The 22,588-nt window shown below is 39.4% G+C and overlaps 1 protein-coding gene across 2 annotated transcripts; it reads left to right on the top strand.

The window, feature by feature from the left end:
* Positions 1 to 17,345: 17,345 nt before the first annotated feature.
* LOC148011204 (rop guanine nucleotide exchange factor 3-like) lies at positions 17,346 to 22,295 on the top strand. Of its 2 annotated transcripts, XM_087670824.1 has the most exons (8): positions 17,346 to 17,978; positions 18,158 to 18,834; positions 18,928 to 19,047; positions 19,271 to 19,425; positions 19,775 to 19,849; positions 19,930 to 20,202; positions 20,289 to 20,651; positions 21,451 to 22,295. In XM_087670824.1, exons 2-8 carry the CDS (start codon positions 18,279 to 18,281, stop codon positions 21,817 to 21,819), a joined length of 1,911 nt encoding a protein of 636 aa, XP_087526950.1. In that variant the 5' UTR covers positions 17,346 to 17,978; positions 18,158 to 18,278; the 3' UTR covers positions 21,820 to 22,295. The 2 variants fall into 2 exon arrangements, with proteins under 2 accessions (XP_087526950.1, XP_087526949.1); XM_087670823.1 differs by having other exon boundaries at positions 17,346 to 18,834.
* The last annotated feature ends 293 nt before the right edge of the window (positions 22,296 to 22,588 follow it).

Genomic DNA, 22,588 nt, shown 5'->3' with positions numbered 1-22,588 from the left:
TTACAACAACCTCACTTACGGTTGGAATTGAATATTCTCTACATGTGGATTAATTCTAAAAATTTGACATTTTATTTTCACTAATGGATTGAGTTGTAAGCTTACACCAACTGTTATAAAGGCTTATGCATAAACATTGTGATCATGCATTATTTGTTGAAGCTTCTCTATTAAGTCTACTAAAAGCCTAAGCAGACTCCCATGCGATTCAAAAACTCATGCTTAGTATCATAAATATAAAGTTGCACAAACTTTGGTATTTATTGTCCATCCTCACTTGGTAGCAGGGAGCCTATCCAGTGATATATTGATCCATGGATCCGAAAGGTATATCCATTCCCATTTTGAGACAAAGGCTTATCAAACATTGCATCCATTAAACAAAAGCCAATGCATTATTGTAAGCATGTCTTTCTTTTTAAACTCTCTATTGTGTGGATGTGAACTATCCAATAAATTATGTAAAGGTTGTCGTGGTTGTTGTAGAAATGGTACACTTACCTTTCCTTCTCTACAAGAATGCTTTCTAACAAAAGTTGAATGCATTGTTTTAGTTTCAGGTTGTCACAACTTAGCCATGCAATGCTCACAAACCTTTAAAAGTGTACCAACTATATGCAAGTCAAGTTTTCAAAAAATAAAAATGATAATAAATAGATGAAGATCCAAATTAGGTGGCATGTCATGGAGAATTGAACAAAATCCACCATTTTGAGAAAGAAGTACATGTGTCGGAATCCTATATTGGTGATTGAATATCTCTGCATGTGCATTTATAGTATGGATAATTGTGTTGCCTTCTTCAGCAAGGCTAGCTGGTTGAACTTCCAAGGACAGCAATGGTGCACCTAGCATATTTCAACACTTACAACACTCATAATTTGAGCTTGAATGGTATATATGTCTCTATTCGTTCTATTGCGTGTTGTAATTATGTTCCAACTCTTGTCATATGTCTATATTTAGCCCTAGTAGCATCAAGCATTTGTCTATGCACATTGAATTCACCATTTAAATTAGTTTTATACTTTGAGTGTACTATGGATTTGTGGTAGGTATCTGCACTCAAAAGGATAGAAATTCATGAATACTAGAGCTAAATGCAACATGATTATCCAATATCTCAATATCTATATTGTAGATGTTGCATTTCCTTCTTGACCAATAGCAAACAATTAAACATCCAAGGGTAACAATGGTGTAGCTGACATTTGGACACTTATATTACTTTTAATTAGATATTGAATGGCACCATATCTATTTCTAATTGTTGCATGTCAATGTAATTGTTGTAATTTTGTTCTAACCCTATCCATGCATCAACATTCAACTCTTATTCAAGCAAATTTTCAAAGATGTGACTTAAACATAAAAGGAAATGTTGTCACATGCAAGCAAGCTATCTTTCTTTTGAGCCAATAACTTTGACAAAGTCGATACTCTTTACAAGAGCATTTAAGCTTTAATAAACAAAAGATAAAGTATATTCTCATGCATTAAAATAAACATTTCATTACTTAAAAATAAAAGACAAAGTAAAGCATGCAAGAAATAAACAAATTTTATATTGAATCTTTGTAATTGAGAGAGAGAGAGAGAGAGAGAGAGAGAGAGAGAGAGAGAGAGAGAGAGAGAGAGAGAGAGAGAGAGAGAGAGAGAGATGCATATGGAAAAGTAATGTTGATGATGAAACCAAAAGTGTGAAAACAACATGAAAGCATGAAAATTATGTGAGAGAAAGATTTGACCATATTAAATATATATAAAAGAAAAGAAAGAAAAAACATTCACATGCATTAATACATAATAGTAACACACAAACATAATATTAAGACAAAATTCATTAATTAAACTTAATCAATATTGTGTATCATGTATAAACACACACATATTGATATACACAATACTAACAATATCAATTAATACACATTCATGCACAAAATACACAATATTACCACAATAAGATTCATGCACATAATAATTATTTTAGCATTCCATGAATATATATTAATAATGTATATATAATTGATAACACATACAACATGTATCCACCCCATGGCCTATTGAAGAACATGCATACCACATAACACACATTGACAACATATTAATAACACAATAACACCACACATAAATAATACTACAATGATACCATGCATCAACATATAACACACATACTAACACATTACAACATGTTAATAACACAACACACATTCAAAACACATTAATAACACAATGATACACACATTAAAACACATTAGCGCAACACACATAACAACATATTCAATAACACATAGAACACGTAATAACACATTAAATAATTACACAAGAATAGCGTACATAATGACACATTAACCCATAATAACATACATAATACCACATTCAATAACACATAAGAAGACATTCAATAATGAGAGAGAGAGAGAGAGAGAGAGAGAGAGAGAGAGAGAGAGAGAGAGAGAGAGAGAGAGAGAGAGAGAGAGAGAGAGAGAGAGAGAGAGAGAGAGAGAGGATGGCAATGTCAATGAACAGTAAACTGCCACGGCAAGGTCATTGTTGTTGGTGGGAGGGGGGAGCTGATCAGGGTGGCAGGCAATGTAAGGGGGGCTTTGTAGCTATACCATGGCATTGCTACCAGAAACACCTATATAGATAGTAGTGACTTTGTGCCCTACTTGGTTTCCACTCTATGTGTGATTCTCTACACTTAGTGGTGAATCCTCATATGTGCGGCGTCATGAGGGTGTAGTATGTGATGTGCCTATTTTATACCATTTCTTTCATTGAATAATACAAGAGTATACCTTGCTCTCACATATCGTGTTACCTTTTTGCGTTGTGTTGAGTGAGTGAATAAGTGCAGGTGCATCACACTTGGTATTAGAGCCACTCTTGCTCGGAGGAGTGCTCATGGAAGTAAGAGAGGAGATCCGGTGCCCCAAAGAAATCATGTCAAGATAACCCACATTGCGATGCCCCACGTTGTGTCGCCCCACATTGCATCGATACCCATCGCATTGGCCCCTCATCACGACGGCCCCCAGCATGTCGACCCCAACACCAACCAACATTTGAAGATGTGACACGGCTTCCCCATGGTACGACCACCATCCAAAGCTGAAATGTGGCTTCCACGTATTGACAACACCAAAAGCTCAGATGCGACTTCCCAGGACCACATGGAGGACGACAGAGATAATGCACCCATCCCAACAATGGAAGAGAGGAAGAAGAGCAAAGAGTAAAAATGGAAAGTAGCTCAAGAAGAGAAGGTAGCTGGACTAGAGAGAAAGTTGGAGGGAATGTCAAGCCTATTGGACTCAATTTGGAGGAACATACAAATGAAAGAAGAAGAAGAGGAAAGGAGAAGAAAACTGGAACTTGAGCAAGTTTACAAAGAGTGGGCATTATAACAGTAAGAAGAGGAGAAAAGACACAAACTACAAGAGAACATTGATAGGTTAGGGAGAGAGGAGACTTCTAGGAGAGCTCAAGATACAAGAAAAGACAAGGAGAAGATAGTGGAAGCACACAGAAAGAAGAAGGACAAGAAGAATAACAAAAGACACAACCATAGGGAAGAGGAGGACAGTGATAGTTTAGAAGACGATTATAGCAAGTTCAAAATGCCCCAACCTACCAAGTACAAAGAAGAGAGAGAGACGAGTTGGTTTTGAAAAAATGGATCCCAAAAGTTGACAAATACTTGAAGTATGCCAAGATCACGAAAGACAAGGGAGAAGTGGCAACCATCTACTTAGAGGAAGACATTGCTAGTTGGTACCTGCTAGAACAGGAGTAAGGAAGCACCATTTTTTCATGGAAAGAACTCCAAGAGAAACTCAAAGACTATTTCATCCAAAGAAAGATGGAAAAAATTCAAAGTTAGAGATGAATGGAGAAACCTCAAACAAACACAAGGGAAGATGGAGGAGAATGTCAGCAAATATAGGCAACTCATGCTACATCTACCCAAGATGGACATTAACACTAAGCTACATGCATTCCTATTTGACATGCAAGAATGGGCCAAAAGAGATGTAGAGAGACATGATCCAACCAATTTAGCTTAGGCCAAAAGGATGGCTGAAAGATTAGTTGACCTAGAAGGGGGAATGACAACCCAAGGGAGTTAGGCCAAATTCAACACCAACTCTTGGACCTCGAGACCCAATAATCCTAGATACCCATTCCTAGAGGCATGGAGTCAAATCTCCGGTATAACCCAATCCGTGTCACAATCTGCCTTAGTACCAAGAGGAGTAGTTGGTCAATGGGGGACACAGGAACTCCAAGTGCATCATATGGGTCCACATGGTCAAATACAACATGGTGGAGATCGCAAGGCTCAACCACAGGGAGTGGCAGTCACTAGTGCATATGGAAAAGAGGAGCCGCAACCCCCGTGCATCTAGGAAATTCCCAGTGGAAGTGTCGAGAGCCTAGACCATCCAAGGGTGGGGACAATCAGTGCTTGCCCCCAATGTATAACGGCATGTGTAGCAACAATCAAACACTTATATCTCAAGGGCAGAGTGAGTAAAGGGGATCAAGCCATCATGGTAGACATATGAGCCACCCACAACTTCATCACCCCAGACTGTGCAACCAAAAATGGGCTCAAATTGTCTAAGGCTCCAAAAGGGTTAACATTAGGGCCGAAAAATGTTAAGAATGGCACTTTTGTTAATCCGTGGATTAAGGAAAGGGCCAAAGAGATTTTGCCACATGGACAAAAATATGGTATTCTTGTCTCCTCTGCTTTTGAGATAATAGAGTTCATTTTGTGGTTCTCCTCTCCTATTTAGCCAAAATCTTTAAACCCTGACAAGTTTTGGTAGTCCCAACGGCCCCTATTAACTAATAAAAGTTGACAAAACCTCTGATGAAGACATGACAAAGTTAAGTTAATTAAGACCATTTTGAACATTGGGAGAATTTTCAAAGTTCTTGGCTCTCATAGTATTTTTAATTTGTCTCCTTGACCTCTCTCTTTAGTTTTCTTTCTCTGGACATTGTCTACATACTCGTCTTTTTACAAGGCGTCCTTCTCATTCCATAAACTCTTGCACCATGTATAGCAAGAGCGCAAATGGAGAATGGGAGCCCAAAACATTAATGCTACCATCTTGTAGGAGCTCTCACAAAGTGAAAAAAACAAAACAAGGGGATATCAAATATCATTGGAAGGGATATATCTTTGCCTTCAAAACCACGCCTCAAGACTGGTTTGCTTTGGTACAACATGTTCACATGGCTAAAGATATGCATGTGGATCCACGAGAATGTTTTTCCCAACAAGCACACTATAAGTTTTAGTCGTAAAATATACATCAGTATATGGTTTTGTTTGAAGCATATGCTAAATAATGGATTGTTGGTTGTAGATATCTTTCCATCAACAAGTTTCGAGTGGCAACCTGTGGAGAGTCTCAGCGGAACATTCCATGCCATTCATAAAGAATTTATAGACATTATTTATGTTGATCAGACCACGAGTTTTTTCATGAAAGTGGAATCTTTGTGTATTATGCACAATATGTGATTCCTTCAAGAGCAGGTGTGTATGGATACCTTGAAGATCTGCAGTTACCAAGCCTCTCATCTTTGGATTGGGAGGTGCCTAATGAAGCAACAATGGAGAGTTTTAAACTCAAGATGGCTCAAGATATTCACAAGGCTATAACTCTTGGAAGGATCTCAAGAAGAGTACGCTTATCGTGGTTTTTTTGTGGCTTGCTTTAAAACGTGATGTTTACAACGAACGAAGGTTTCATGGCTAAACAGAAAATTTTCAGAGAACAAAGCACACAAGTTATTTAAAGCAACAAGAGACTTTCACTATAAAGAGGATAAAGCATATGAGACTTACATTCACCCCCTCTACATTCAGTAACTTTGAATCTATTATCCTCAAAGCATTTGAAACCACTCTCCAGCCACAACTATGTACGCACGCCATTTTGCAATGGGACCTCTTGAAGCATAAACTTGAAAGGTCTCTGAGGATCAACAATGCTTTCAAAGTTGGTGTCCAAGTGGATAGTAACAAGTCTAACAACACTACACATATTAACTTATTAGCAAATATTATAAACTTTATCCAATAAAATATAAAATAAAGAGTGTTTATCGACAATACATCTTTGATTGGCCATGGATTCCTGAAAGAGAATTCATAAAAATGACCCCTCTTGTAGGAATATCGATATAGATTAGGCTCCAGTGTCCTCTACAAACCAAAACACAATTGAGAAATAATCCTAAAGACAAATCATCAAGAGATAAAATGTTGAAGAAAGTACCTTTCAATATATGGAAAAAAAATATGATGGTTTGTAACACTATCAAAGTGCTTAAAAAACCTTGCAATATTTGAATCAGATTTTGAAAACAAATCCACAGAGAGAAGTGGATCAATAAAAAATATACCCTTAGCAATATCAATGCTAAGAGAAATAACATATGCCTTGTATACAAAGTAAAGAATGAATAAGAGAATGAGTGCAATATAAGGACCCTTGGAAAATTTCATTATAAATAAAGAGAAGTAAAAGACCTTACCTCAAACAACAATAAACTATTGAATCTGTTAGTTGAGTATCCCTTTTCTCAAATAGGATCTTATCCTCTAGAGAAATGCTTAGGTAGTCTTCTTTCTCAGGACTAACATAAACATTCACGACCATTTGGTTGTACACTTTGCCCATCCTCTCGTAGTTCATTGGGCCAAGAGACAAAATCTTTCTCTACCAGATCAGATCCTCATTTTCTATTACCTCTTTCATTTTCTCCTCCAAGACAACCTCCTACTCACTTGCAACCCTTGTAGGATACAAATGGGTAACCTCTTCAATCTTGGGTGTGCTGGTGGCTCTTTTTGCTTTCTCCTGGGTGGAACATTGAGGATTTCAAAGAAACTTTGTCAAACCTATATCTAAGTCTGCTAACCATACTAAAGTATTTATTCATTATTGTAATTCGATGTGCATGGGCAACTGCAATATAAGCATCATTCATAAAATCTATTAAAAAATCCTCTATTGCCTCTTGCAAGCATAGTAGGGCAGACAACTACCATCTCTTGTTGAGATCATCCACCACAGAAGCAACAAAGGACAACCTATCAGATATCTCCTTGACCAATCTAAAAAATGTAGCCTTGGGAATAAGGTGACTAGTTGACTTTTGAGCTTTCCTGATCTATGCAAAACATCTATGCATGTAAAACTATCTTGAATTTCTCTTATTCCTCAGAGGGGCTTCCTTGGCAAGCAGCTCCTGAGGAGAAGTTGAGGACTCAACCTTACCAGATGACTTATTCTCTGAGGACTCACCCTCACATACTTTACCAGATGGTGTGACAAGGACAGCAATTTCTTCAACTGTCTCCTCAAGAGTTTGCTCAGCACCTTCTTCAAAAGATTTCTTCACCAAGACCTTCCTTGCAGTTTGTTTTGTCATCGCCATTGAAACCAACACGGTGCGATAAGGAAGCTAATTAAGAAGACAACTGACTCCCATCGCGTCGAAACAGAGACTAGATGGAAGCTGAATAAATGCCTAGGCCTTGAACTCCTGTTCCTCACTTTGGAATAAAGGTAGGCCAATACAATGCGATTGAGTGAATTTGAATTCCTGCTTTGCCAATATCGCTTCGTATAGGTGATTCCAACACAATGCGAATGCATGAGTCCCTTGTGTTTCTTTTTGCATGCCCTCGCTTCGTATTTTCCCCTGTGCAGCGCAAGAACACGACAAGAAGCTCTTTAGCTCCAATACAACGTGATCAAGGATTCTTGGATCCATAGTGAAGTATGCTATTGTGCTATTTCGGACAACTATGCACCTCTATAGCTCGAATATGAGAGAAGATTATTGCTTGGTAGTTATTGCAAAGGCATCTGTATATGCAAAAGGCATAGTGGATGTTGAAAATGAGTCCAAGGAGGACTTACTTAAATTAGATACTCAAATGTCTGATGATAAGTTTATAGATGCATCAAATGCTTTTTCCCTATGTTTAAGCAAGGTTAAAGATGCTGAGAGAGAGTTACAGGCTGCTGACAAAGAGTTTGATCAATTTCAAGAGAAGCTTGGAATCTCCAATTTCAGAAGGGAGGGGTCAAAATATGTAATGGAGCTCGAGGATATCAAGTAGACATCAATTAGCTTATGGAATCCAAGCAAACTTGAGAGTGATGAAAATCAAATGGTAATGCATTCTTTTGTTTTTATGGAGCCATATATATATATATATATATATATATATTTCATTCTGATTGTTGCTTTTACAATTGGACATTGTAGATGAGTATAATTTCTTGGGAAGAGCCAAATAATCGAGAGTTGGTGGTAGTTCCCTAAAGGATGTTTCACTTGGGCATTACATATTGAGGATTGATCCCAATATTCTGTTGGTTTTGCATAGCACTTTCTTAGAGGAGGCTTCATGGCCAATTGTCTGTGTTAAAGCACTTACAAGGATTCTTGGATACTCAGGTTTGTAGTACAATGCACAGAAAGTTATGTTTTTGGAAAAGACAACAGCCATCCGAATATTTGGTTATGGTCCCAGCTTCTCTGCCTCTAGGACTCAATACTTCCTTGCATACTCATCTTATGTTTTAGCAGCAAACAAGACAGATATAAAATCCATTGCTGGATATAAGAGAAGAAAGTTTTTATGTTATAGAGGAAAATGCCTGAGGAGGACAAGGATGTAAAGGCTCTTAAAAGCTAGCCATGTATATAATATTTTTAAAATAGTGATTGTATCTTAGATTCCACTGTATTTATTGTGTTTTCCATCTTTGAAGTTGTCTTTGAAAAAACCAATTGAATAACTCTTGAAGGGCATTGGTTTTTGTTGCTCCTCCTCCATGTCTAGTGCTCCAAAAGAAACACATACGTGCTTGGTAGTGAGATTTCTCCATTATTTGGCTATTGTAAGTTGCTAGGGACCCTTGCTCTTCCACAAAATAAGGCCCATGAATAAGAAGAATATGATGTGACAACCCAACAAGCAATAATCAGTTTAAATCATTAAACCTTGTTTTCAAAGCAGAAATGTTCAAATTTATGTATATCTTACCAAGTAGAAAGAAATATCCTTTTTTCCCCAAGCTTCCTTAATTGCTTGAACAAGATTCACAATTGAACGTTTGTACTCTTCAGAATAGTTAAATGTTATCTTTTGTTCCATGAGCATTTTTTAAAATATGTCAAGGTGTCTCCAAACCTCCATTCGTATTAATGCAATTCGTGGTGTGCTAGCCACATTTGTTGTGATTGCACACAACTCTCTCCAGCACTCCCACAATGAATTCATTTGTTTACCAGTATGATTTCTTAGAAATCGTCTAGCTTTTGCACCCCCCATAGAGACATTTGCTAAGACCTCTCTTGTTTTCTCTGATGCTATTGGATCCTTTCTTAGGTGAACTTGACCTCCATTAAAAACCATTTTTGACAATAACGCCTTACATTATCAATGCAGTCATCTGACAAAGATACTGGTTTTATTGAATATGCATAGTCAAGATGCAATCTAAGCAACTTATCAATTATTCTAATCTCTGCATGTAATATACAAATATGAACGTTTCTTAGAGATATTGAGAGAATAGGATCCCACAAGCCATCCACGTTTTTGAACTTGCTCAAATCTATAGAGTTCCGAGTCGGGGCTCTTCTTGCTAGCCGCAAAGTACTCCATTCTTTGGATCCCTAACTCTCCATGCAATAAATACAAGGATATTTTGCATTGGCCCCATTACTTACTCCAAGCATACATTTGATAGTTTTTAAGTCAGTACTCATATGCCATTCAACATTAAAATTACCAACACCATCAACTATCAACATTTTACCTTCACTTTGAGACATTATAATATTAGGAATACCTGTATGAGAGAATAACCATTTCAAGATTTCATGACTTTCAGTTAGTACTTGGGCCGCACCAATCCACCAAAGCTCCATCTCTTATTGTATCTTAAACTGTTGTTATTGCCCCCTACCAATACTGTAATCTAATGCCCTATTCATGATACAGATGCTGACTCTTTCTATCTTTTATCCCTTTTGAATCTGTGCTTCATCCAATTTTAGTGCGAAATTCAAAATACCACCACATTCTTGGACAGTAAATTTATACATATGGACCATTGCAATCTGAACTCTTTTAAGATCAATCCAAATATTATTAAATGTGTTGTATTCAAAAAATGCCTTTGTTTTATGTTTTTCATAGAGCATAGATCCTTCTGTATGGATATACTTCCCAAAAACATTTGAAATCCTACGATTCATAGCTGTCCTAGCAATTGAAATTGCAAGAGGTCGAGGCAAACCAAATACACTTATTCTATGGCATTTAAAATTTATAAACCACAATTTAGAGAGAGCACGATAACCTCTACAATTGACACCCATATTGTCACACGTCTCCACTATTTCATTTGGTTTAACTGTTCCTTTTAAAAATTTCACTAACTCTTTTAGAGTTTGGCTTCTCAAGTCTACATTTTGAGGTGATTTAAGAATCCTTATAATGTCATTCTTTGTCATGGTTTCTTTAATAAGCTTAATCCTCTCATCATTCTCTCGAATATTAATACTTGAAATATTAGAGACACATCTCTTTGCAAGATTTAGTCTCCTTTTCTTCACCCGACTACATAAGTCCATTATATTTTTAAGTGGTCTTTTTCTTTGTCTAAATCCTATTGGAGTTTCTTTCAAGAGCAATAATTTTTCTTGCAATGATGACTGATTAGAGTTTTCTAGATTATTAACCTTGTTCGTCAGCTCAAAAATAGTTTTTTGTGCTAATGTTAATGCTTCCTTCATTTCATGCATTTGTTCTCTAAATGTAAAAGATACAGAATATAACCTCATATCCCATCACAACCATCTCCAACATACCTTATGAAGTTGTGAATATTGTAAAAGGGAGGATGTTTACCTATAGAAGGGCCTGGAGGATAAATATTTCCATCCATCCATAAGTCTACATGCTTCTTTCCTTATAATCACAACTTGTTAGCTTCATCCTTGTCCAACAATGCTAGATGGCGTATACCCTCCAAGATGAACAGATAGGATATAATTCAATAGTAAGTTTATACTTGCATGGTGGGGCTACACGAGTGACTAGGCACATGCCTTTACCCCCAACATATCTTTCCTTTTATTGGAGGTGTTGTTTGTTGGATGTCCAAGGTATAAAATGCATAGCCTTATTTATAAATGAGGCAAAGTATGTTGTAGAAATTGAGGCTTCTAAGGAGACCCTATGGTTAGGCCATTTGGTGGCAGTCCTTCGTATGTTACTCATACACTACATTCAAATTCTATGAGTCCAGTCTTCCATGCAAAGACAAAGTACATTCAAGCAAATGTATATGACTTATATATGCCCTATTTTGATCTTCAAGAGCCTTGAGACTTTAAGAACACTTGAATCTTCAATCTCCATTAGTTTGTAGCTATGTGAGGGACTCAATGGTAGGCAAAGGCTCCCTAGTTGGGCTTCAAACCACCTAGAGGTTTATAAAGTTCCTCCTCAGGTTGGGTTATGTACCCCTTTGGGTTCTTTGAGAGTGAGAGAGGGTCACTCTCTCTTATACTGCTATTCCCCTAACATCCATAGTTTTTGTCAATGGAAATAATAACATGGCAATGGCATTCTAGCTTTAATGCTATCACTTCATCTAGGAGGTGGTAGAGGACAAGTCTATTGAGCTTGTCAAGATCTCAACTAACAAGGATCCTGTAGATTTGCTCACTAAAAGTCTCTTAGCATAACCTTTTACCTTTCTTAAAAAGATAATGGGCATAAGATGAGATGATATCTATTCCTCATCCTATTGTGCTTTATGTACATTTGTACTTTGTCACTTTTTCTTATTCTCTTCTCGCTATATTTACTTCACACACCATGACCACAAACCTGTACACCATAGGTGGCCATCACAATCACTCTATTATTTATTCTTTTAGTGACTATTGAATATGGGAAAGTTGGCCACAACTTATGACTCTTGGATTTTCCACATATAGTATCTCTCTATCTTGCACTCTTACTCCATCCGCCATAACTTTTGCTTTACTCTTGCTTTTGCTTGTGTGCTTCCACTTGGGCTCTACCTTTCAATAAGTTGGCATGATTGCTTCTAAGGAAGGGTCTTAGCATATTCATCTTGAACCAAGAAACTTTTGTGGAAGAGTTGTTCTCATTATCTTCCCAAGTGGGATGCCATTTATAAGCAACCTATATCGCCTCAGCATCAGGAAGGCCTAAATTAATCATTGTGAATAGCTTGGCATAAGTAATGGATATGGCATCAAATTGGAATAGGTATTCTATTTCAAAGGAATTAAATTTCTTTGCGAAATGAGTAGCCATGCTTCTAAAGGACAAACATAATAGCAAAGGTTAGAGGCTAGAAGGAGGATTAGGTTTAGTAGGGCTAATCTGGAGATGACTCTGAGCAACCTCCTCTAGGCATCTTGTGGGTATACTAGCTCAACTTGGACTAGTTGATGGGATGGATTAGTAAAGACATTAGTACCTTCAGTTGTAGCATCTAGAGTTTCAAGCACACCAATTTTAGCCACTATGTTGGTGTTAATAGATAGTTATGTACATAATTTTGCTTCACATCATTTGATGAACATTCATTGTGTGATAGTAAAAGCACAGGAAATATGAGGTCCATTTTCACTTAGCCTTTGAATAAACCACTCATAGAAGTCAAAATTGTATTATAATGAAGCGTGGCCATCTAGAAGTTGTGGGTCATGTGTGAGGGAGAAAATATATTTAATGACATCAATCATCATACTATGCCCCAATCGACTTGCTATGTGTAGCTCTTTTTCTAAAAGAAGTTTGTCGCACATAAGGGATTTTTTGTGGCAAGTTTGGAAATGTTGACACCACGGATAGTCACAATCCCTCTCAAAGATGTAGAGGCTACATATGCTAGAAAATTTAGAGAAGTCAAGAGTGCCTTTCAGTGCTTAGCAATAGTCATTAGATGATAATCATTCCTTGCAGCTAAACCTTGACTTGAATACCATTTCCTTTCAAACTCACATTGACTTTCTGCTTTCTTGGCTAATGTTGCAACTTTCTCCTTACTTACTTGACAAAACCCAAGGTAGAATATAAGAATCAATCAATGTTTCTCTTACTCTACCCTGGTCATTTTCTTCATGACTTCTCCCATTACTGGATAGCATCAACAAGTTTGTGATTGCTCTAACCATGTCATAGACCTTTCTAAGAGCTTCTCATTCTCAATAGTTTGAATTCCAATGTCGGCATGAACATTGGACGAGTGAGCAAAGTCAATAATATTTCATCCTGTTCTTTAGAACTCATAACCATGGATTGATCCTTTTGCTGCTCCATATTTTCTAAAGCCTCCATGAGAGGTCTCTTAATTGGCTTTAAATGCACTGGAGCTTTTGACCAAGAAGAATAAGACTTGTGAATCATTGGATTCATTGTGCTCTTTGGGCTAGAGTTAATATTCAATTGTGAGACTATAGCAATAGAGGCTTGTTCCTTAACTAAGGTGATAGGTTTGGTGTTCCACCTCAAAATTGAAAGCAATAACTTTGAATGTAGTGGATTGATCAATCTTGTTAGTGAAAGATGATTGTGCACTGTGATCCTTGGATTGATTGGAAATAGTCTTGGTCTTGGAATTTCCACAATTGTTTCGACAACACTCATAGAGGGAGTTCATCGATCTTGTGATATTTTCTTGGCTTTCCCTTGTGGATCCATTTTCTAGGATTAAGCAACTACACTAGGCTACTACTGGATTTTCAAATTCAGCTTGGGTGATAAAGGTTCTTCATTTTCGGGAAACTATGGCTAGGACCAACAACAACTAAGGATTGTTGCTTGTCAATACTTAAGGACTCTATCTTCTCCTTCTTTGGACTACCTATTTTAGTATGAGAAACATCACTACGAATGTGGCTTCTTTTTTTCTTGCTCTTGACTCTTCTCAAACACTACTAGTTCCTCATGCAAATTAGCAATTACCTCAAGTAGTTGTTCTTCCAAAATTGTGGATGCTAGTGTCACAAGAGCTAGCTTTTCCTCAATTACTAACTTGTTTGCTTTTGGCTCCTCAAGCATCTTAGGACCTCTTTCTCTTTCGCTTGGATTTTGATGGGACTTGGGCTATGGCTAGTAGAGGTGGCTTTGCAAGTGGTTTTGGCAACCAAATCTAATAATTTCCTACATAAAACCCTTGTCCACATACTAATGCTTTGGGAGCCTATCATGACGTTGTGCTAACTTTCCATTGATGTGTGTAGAGATATACCCCAGGTCTCCTCTTCCTTCTAGATGAAGTTCTTTTTTTGACTGCTCGAAAATCTATTGTAGTATTTCTAGTAGGTTCAATCTTTTATTGGGTTCCATGATGAGTCTTATTGAGTGGCTCTTTCTCATTAGAATCTGCCTTGAGTAGTTCCTTTAGAACTCTCTGGCCATCCTTGGTAGGGTTTTAGTTTGACTCTAAGACATGCTTCTTGTCCATCCTTGAAAGAAGAGATAAGGTTGCCTTTACCAAAAGTGGTGACAATCTAGAAATCTAGTAAGCTCAAGTATATTCTATTTGCTCCATAGTCCACATCGCATTTGGTTGCATGCTTGAAAGGTTGTCCAAGCAAGACTTCCTTGCCCATATCTTGTCGGTTTGGAAGCACTTAGAAAATGATGGGTAGGCTCTCGGTCTCTATAATTAGAAGAACCTTGCATCGTCCTAGGAGGGGAGAATAAGGTGGTCCTCCATAAGGTCTAATGATTGCATTTATTGGGACTAGTTTAGGTTGACCAATCTTACTCCATACATCATAAGTCAGGATGTTGTAATTAGAACCTTCGTCAATGAGAGCATCAATGGTGAAATCTTGATTGGCAGTTAGTTTTACCCTAAGATATACAATAGGTATTAGATCTTTGTCTTCTAGGTCAGTGTTGGTAGCTTTGACATTTCAGATGTTAGGCTCCATAAACCTAGTTATGGTGCTACATGACACCTTGCATATCGAATAATCATGATACATATGAGTGATGCCACACTTAATGCATCTAAGGTCAGCCTTTGAGAAGTTAACTATTGCCATCTGGTCTACTAGCTATGGCCTTGGCTCTTGAGTTGCTAGCTTAGTCATCTTGCCAATGGATAGTTGAATGGGAATGTGTGCTCTTAGTTGACTTCTAGGGGTTGAAGACTTATAAACTTCATAGTCTAGTTTGCTACGAAGAATGTGAACTAAGTATAAGGCTCTTAATAGCCAGATTGCAAACTCTTTGACTCTTCTTGCTACGTCAAATGATTCAAATATGTCTTAGGACTCTTGGTGGTGTGGTTAATAGATTCTTACTCATCGACTTGTATAATGATTAGAATTCAACTCATGCCCTCTTTGACTTGTAGTCTCGACTTTTATAATGATTAGAATTCAACTCATGCCCCCTTTGACTTGCAATGGGTCCTATGGCTAGATATCGTATTAGCCTAATTTGTGCATGGCCTAAGTGTACAATGTGTGCCAAGTCCTCGCAATTTGATAAAGTGGTTTAACAAGCTCCTTGTTGCATTCTTACAACATTATGGTATTTACTTCAAATGCTTAATTTCAAAACATGCAAGTTCTCAAGGCACTTTGCAATACTTTGATCCCAAAAATTCACAAAAGTGAGTTGTGCAACATTAGGCTTTCCTTCTTTTCAAAAGCAAGGTGTACTCGTGCAAGTAATACCACATGCATCACAATGTAAAAGATATCAATGTGTCAAGACTAGTCATACACAATGCAAGGACAATATGCCTAGATCCAATGAGATATGATTGATGTTGTGCAAGGATGGACAAGTGCGTGCATGGAATTGGGTGTGTGTGGGGATAGTGTGTGTGTGTGGAGGTGGTGTAGTGTGGAAGTGCCTAATGTGAAAGCGAGCACAAAGGCTCGGGTAGAAGCGAAGGCTAGCATAGAAGTCCAAGGTGAGTGTGTAGAATTGCTAGGCTACGATAGAAATCCTAGGGCAGTGTGGGCATGCAACCCCTACCTAAAGTGTGGGCATGCAATTTTTGAAATTGGGTGCAGACATGGGCACCAAGCCTTTACATACCAAAAGGACAGATTTTGCAAAAAAGTGAAAACTATTATATTTATAATTTTTTTGATTGGTTGAAAATGTAAAAAGTACACCCTTGTTTGTCACTTTACAAACTGGGCGGGGGAGACTCCCCATCTAAAAGTGGTCAGGGAAATCACGTGTTTAACAGGTAAATAATAAGTCATGTCCTCTTTGATGTGTATAAGACTGCAAACACCCAATCCCTAAAGAAGTATTTTGCTTTGTTAATACTTGCAAATTGGGCGTCCACCATTTGGTGTATAATCAGTCATAGTGTTAGATTGTTTTGAGGGCAAGTGAGGGTTAGCGCCTGCTGTGTAACCGCCCTTAAGTGATAATATCATTATATGCTAGGGGGGTTAGAGGGAGCGCAGAGTTTGAACTCATGCACCATACTAATGAAACCCACACCCAAACCATTATGCCATGATCGGGTTAATTAAAAGCCTTCAAAGTTTGAAGGGTTCCTCACCTCTAAAATTAAGTTTCCTCACCTCTTAATTTTAATTTTAGAGGTAAATTTCAAAATTTGAAGTTGGTGGGCTCCCTCCCTCCCTCCCTCCCTCCCTCCCTCTCTCCCTCTCTCTCTCTCTCTCTCTCTCTCTCTGTGTCTCCGAGCCTTGAGGCTTGAGGTCTTTGGATTGCAAGTGGCAACGTTATTTTTGTAAAAAGATTGCTGTTGCTGCGTCATTGTCAATTATCGCTAGCTCGTGCGAACTTACGAGGGATTTGAGAGAGGGTAGAGCCTGAGATAGGGAGCAAACATCCCATAAATACAGCAAATATCTAACAAATTAAGTCGCTAAAATCGTAAAGAATATAATTGATTTTTCACATCAACCCGAGGCTCCTCGACATTTATACTGATCTGTCCAGACCCCCAGAACCCACACAGAGCAGTAAAAATCTGCCTGTGTATTCGTTTTAAATACCCATTTTTCGTATTGCACACACAATCACAGTCGCACAGTAGTTTCGGATTCGGGGGGGGGGGGGGGGGGGTCAAAATTCAAATTCCTTTTCTCGAGAAAGCGAGAGAAGTAAAAGATTTTGGACAGATCCTCGGCACATCAAAATCCTCATATTTTGGGCCAAAAGAACAATTCATGAAATTAGAAAAAGATGGCCAACAAATGAAAAAACAAGACTGTAAACACTCGTAACAGAGTCATATTACCGGGTTTCTCGTTTGATCATTACCCACAAGTGATGTTTTGGGTGAGGCCCTTCACCTGCATTCCTAACTAGAATTACATCTGAGACTAGGAAGATATGATTACTGTTATAGCTTTCTTAGCTGATTGGAGGCCATCTACCATTACTGTTATAGCTTTCTTAGCCGATTAGAGGTCATCTATCATTACCCACAAGTGATGTTTTGGGTGAGGCCCTTCACCCTGCATTCTTAGCTAGAATTAGATCTGAGACTAGGAAGACATGATCACTGTTATAGCTTTCTTAGCTGATTAGAGGTCATCTATCATTACCCACACGTAATGTTTTTGGGTGCGGCCCTTCACCTGCATTCTTAGCTGATTAGAGGTCACCTATCATTACTCACAGGTAATGTTCTGGGTGATTGCCTTCTTATGCAGGTGAATTAGGAGGTCTAATCTCATCAGTTTCGACTGAAAAGAGTTGCTAAAATACTCCCTCACAGCTCACGTTTTGAGTGCCGCTGCCAGAGACTCTTGAATGAGGCCCTTCTCATGCAGGTGAATCAGGGCGTCTAATCCCTTCAGTTTTGACTGAAAGAATTGCTAGAGTACTTCCTCACAGCTCATCTTTTGAGTGATGCTGCCAGGTGAATTATAGCCTCTAATCCCGTCAGTTTGGATTGAAAAGAGTTGCTGAAACATTTCTCACTGCTACATGTTTCGCATGATGCTGGCAGTTGAAGTAGAGCCTCTAATTCTATCTGTCTGGATTGAAAAGCAATGCCGAAACATTTCTCGCAGCTTATGTTTTGGCCGATTCTGGCAGGTGAATCAGAGCCTCCAATGCCATCAGTTTGAATTGGAAAGAGCTGCTAAAACATGGAGTGCTTCGGGAAGTGCTGCGGTCAACTGCTGGGAGAAAGCCTGAGTTGATAATAAGGTAGACAATGGAAAGGCAGGAGAGCACCAGCTCCAGTATAAGCCTCAACAGCTGGGGGTCAGATGTGGGTCATACTTGTTTTGCCAATAGAACAGGTTGCTCATGTTGCTACCCTGGTGATCATCAAGTAGAAAGGGGGGAGGAGGACCTAGCAAGCAGTTTCAACTTCACTAGCTGCGGTAGCAGTGGCCCATTTGACATCCGCTGCCATCATCATCATCATCATCAGGATCATCAAAAGGGTCCTCATTCATGTCGGCATCCCATTTCAGATCAAAGTATGATAATGCAGGAAGGCTGCTTTCTGCAAGACCCACTCCCTTGCCCAATTTATGCACAGACTGATGATGGTCACGGTTGTACAGCCCATTTATCTTCTTGTATCAACAAACTACATATCCGAGATGCCGCTGTTGGATCATCAAAATATGATGAGCATCTTGCTGATCAGAATTGCCCTCCATCAATGCCAGGACTGCACTACCCACATTGTGATTCTGTTGAGGTCTCGCTCCCTGTAAAGCTTCCCAATTTGTATAGCCACCATGAGAATGAGTGGTCAAGTGAGTGGCCATTGCAGAGATGTTAGTTGGATAAATGCCTCCCTAATTAAAGCTCTTCAAAAGCAATGCTAATGTAGGAAATGGTCTACTCAGATTTGATGATGATGATGAAGGAGCGGTTCGCAAAGCTCCTGCTTGGGGAGGACTTTTCAGGCGGATCTAGAGGAGCAAGCACAGCTCTCACGATCTCAAATGCAATAGCAAAGCTCTCAGGTTAGTCCTACCTGGTCTTTTTTAGTCCGAGTGCATCAATCACAAGGCTGTGCAAATAGCCTCTATAATCCCTGTTTAGTCTGTCTTTAATATGCTACTAGAGCTGCTTGGTTACCAGAGTAGGGCTTCAATTGAGCCATTTGTGTCCATGTGGTTGATTAATTAAAATAGATGGTGAGGTTAGCACAAAGAAGTGTTTGAAGGTGCTTTAATGGCTTTGCAGCTGCTATATTTGGGGATCTCTGGAGGCTTGAACCATTATGTCAAGACAGCAAGTTAAGATGGTTGAGGGAGATGGAGTGGCTTGCATCCCCTTGTGATTACATTGTTGAACTTGTCCCCACTTCTCAAGCACTTCCTAGTGGAGCTACAATTGAGGTGAGCATTCTGTTTGTTAATCCAAACAGGTATTTGCATATGAAGTTTGAGGTGGAGTTGCAATAAATTTTAGATCAATTCCCACGATAATTCCCACATTGTGAAATACAACATCATGAGCCTCTAGCAGGGAGGGTTTGCATACCTAGCTAGGTATGTGGTGCCTTCCAAGCAGCAGCTCATGATGTTGAACGCTACAGGGAAAAACAAAGAAAAAGGGCCTCTTTCCCACTTGGGAAAATCAAAAACTTGTTGTGAAACCGGTGTGACAGCAATGTTAGTATCTGACTGTTTATTTATGGGCTCTCAAGTTTCCTTTCCTGCAAAAATTTGCCTTGCATTTGTACAGGTGATGGCTAGCAAGCCGCGAGCTGATGTCTACATTGGGCTTCCTGCATTGCAAAAGCTAGATAGTATGTTGATTGTAAGTAGCAGCTGGTTTTGTCAAGTTATGCTAGACTCTATTGACATGCATAAGATTGAAATGCAAGTTCTCTTGTGTAGGAAATTCTAGACAGGTTTAGAGATACAGAATTTTGGTATGCTGAGAGTGTGCAGGAAAGCCCAAGTCGTGAAATGGCCTGTGATTTTCCTGAGTGCAAAGTATGGGTCCCTGTTGCAAAGGTCCCTTCTTGTGGCCTTTCAGAGAATGCGAGAAAGCAACTCTCTTATCAGAGAGAGTCTGCCTTTCAGATACTTAAAGCAGCCAAGTCTATCAATGAGCATGTTCTATCAGAGATGGACATCCCAGCGAGCTATCTAAAGGCTCTTCCTAAAGTAAGCATCAAAATATATGTGCTGTAAATGGTGGCTTTTATCTGTTTTCAGCGCACCTGATGGATCTATGGCCTTGAATAATGCAGAGTGGCAAAAAGGTCATAGGTGACAGTCCATTGAAAGTCGTCACCTCTGAGCTCTGCTGCTTTCGGACTCTACTATCTGCAGTTGAAAATCCATCTTTCGAGAGCCTATCAACTTTGGCTAATGGCTTAGAGTCTCTTGTCCACATATGGAAGGGTAAGATTAACAGCAGGCTTTCACACATTGGAGACAATGCTTGCAGGGCAACAGCAACTTGGGGGATGACAAAGGACACATCTATAAAGAAGCTGGAGAGGAAAAAGAAATATGTGGAAAGAGCTCAAAGTCTTCTCATGGAGCTGAGGCAGAGATTTCCTGGGCTTTTGCAGACTTCCTTGGAGCTGAGTAAAATACAAAATAACAAGGTATGCAGGAATTCTGGCACTGGTTTTCTTGAGGGGCAGAATTGTGTTGTGCTTTCAAAACAAGCAAGCATAATTCCCACATTGTGAATTACAACATCACGAGCTTCTGCGGGGAGAGAGACTGCATACCTAGACAGATGCGGCTGGGGGCGGGACTGCTGGGCACGGGGGGGGGGGGGGGGGGGGGGGGAACTGCTGGGTGTGGGGTGGCGGGAGCAGGGACCAACTGCACCTAGCTTGGTATGCGGTGCCTCTGGAGTGGAAGCTTGTGATGTGGAAAAGTACAGGTGAAATAGGGAGAAGAGCCACTCTTCCACATGGGAACATTTCAGAAACTCACCGGGAAAGTTTATGAAACTAGTATCCTCAGATACAGAACCTGGCTGGAGGGCTAGAAGAATCAGTCTTGATGGCTTTCAAATCAAAGTTTGTGAAAAGTGACTAGGGGAGGGAGGCCAGATGGAGCCGTGGTCAAGGCATCCCAGTCTATTGCACCTGGTTCTGTAAGAGATGGTTTGAAGGAAATGAGTTCTGTTATGTGATCAAAAACATAGACAGACCTCTGAGGGGAAACACGGTGCGCTGGTGTTGAAGCAGGAGGAGGTAGACAAGGCCCTGACTGATTGCAAAAGACAAGGCCGTTCCCTGTTTTTCGTTTTATTCTCCTCTTAAGCTATCGACAGATCTTTATCCAGGAATGCCACTGTTTGATCAGCTGTCTGTTATTGTTAATTTTATCCTGATGAATAACGCATGGATGTTGCTGACCAATGTGCAAGCTGGTGAATGGCTCTTATAGGATGTTGGGTGTGCCGTATTGGAGAGCTACTCGCGCGTGCTGGTGAAGCTTGCAGCCCGGATCCAAGCACGGATTGAGGAAGTACTGGCAGCAGACAGGGATGCAGTGCTGTCCCAGATTCAGTCAACGGATCACAGCGGGGAGAAGCAACCGGATGCAGACGAAGCAGACGTGGAAGGTCCCCTAACATCGCCGGGATCAGTGGCCGATTTTGCCTGCAAGCACAGCAACGATATGGAGCCCGAGGGGGGTCATCATGATAACAGCTGCAGCTGCTGTACTGCCAGGACTAGCTCCAGTGACAGCCTACTGCACCTTGGCTTGCAATTGGAGATGCTTCTAGGTAATGTGAAGCTGCCTAAACACTAAATCTGGGGACTTGGGAAAGAGCAACAGCCAAGCAGCCATGATCAATGGCAGTATAACCCTTCGAGGGGGTCAGGAGTGTGGCATCAGCTGATGCAAACCTCTCTGCTGCTCCTGATCTTGTTGCAGAGCCAGGCTTTTGCATGGAGGATGGAGCTTTGAGAAAGATCTGAAGCCACTTCTGATACCTATATTGATTGAGGCTTTAAGGTCAGCTACATGTATAAGAAGTTTTTGTGAGTACTGGGGATGCCATGAAATTGAATTGCATCAGTATACACTTGGCTCCCCTACCTTGTATACCAATGTCAAGGAATTATGATCAGTAACATGTTGTACCAAGGATCAAACTCTTGCAAATCTAGTAAGTGGGTAGAAATCTTTTCTTTTTCTTTATTTTTAGCGTTAATTTCAATGATCCAAGGTTAAAGCCCAAGGGACTGTCCATCACAAGCTTTCATGCAACTTTGATCTCCATCCCACACATTATAATATATACTATATTGCAAGTAGCAATTTTTGCTTCCCTAGCATTGAATCCTATCATAGCATGAAAGGAAGCCTCCCTTGTAATCGTCCCTCAAGGACAGGCTATCATCACCTACTCTCACATTGTAGAAACAAAGCATGCACTCCAAGCATATTTTAGGATCAAGTATTCCTTAAGTGTCAATAGCACAAACGTTGATTAGCCATGCCAACCAATGCCAACTCACATCATTCACTTCTTGCTAAACATGTCAACTTTGAGAAACAGATTTATTATATATAG

Source organism: Lygodium microphyllum, chromosome 28 (genome assembly GCF_053477565.2).
Source record: "Lygodium microphyllum isolate KBCC chromosome 28, Lygodium_microphyllum_v1.1.10, whole genome shotgun sequence".
Lineage (NCBI taxonomy): Eukaryota > Viridiplantae > Streptophyta > Polypodiopsida > Schizaeales > Lygodiaceae > Lygodium > Lygodium microphyllum.
This window is presented reverse-complemented; position numbering and strand designations above follow the sequence as displayed.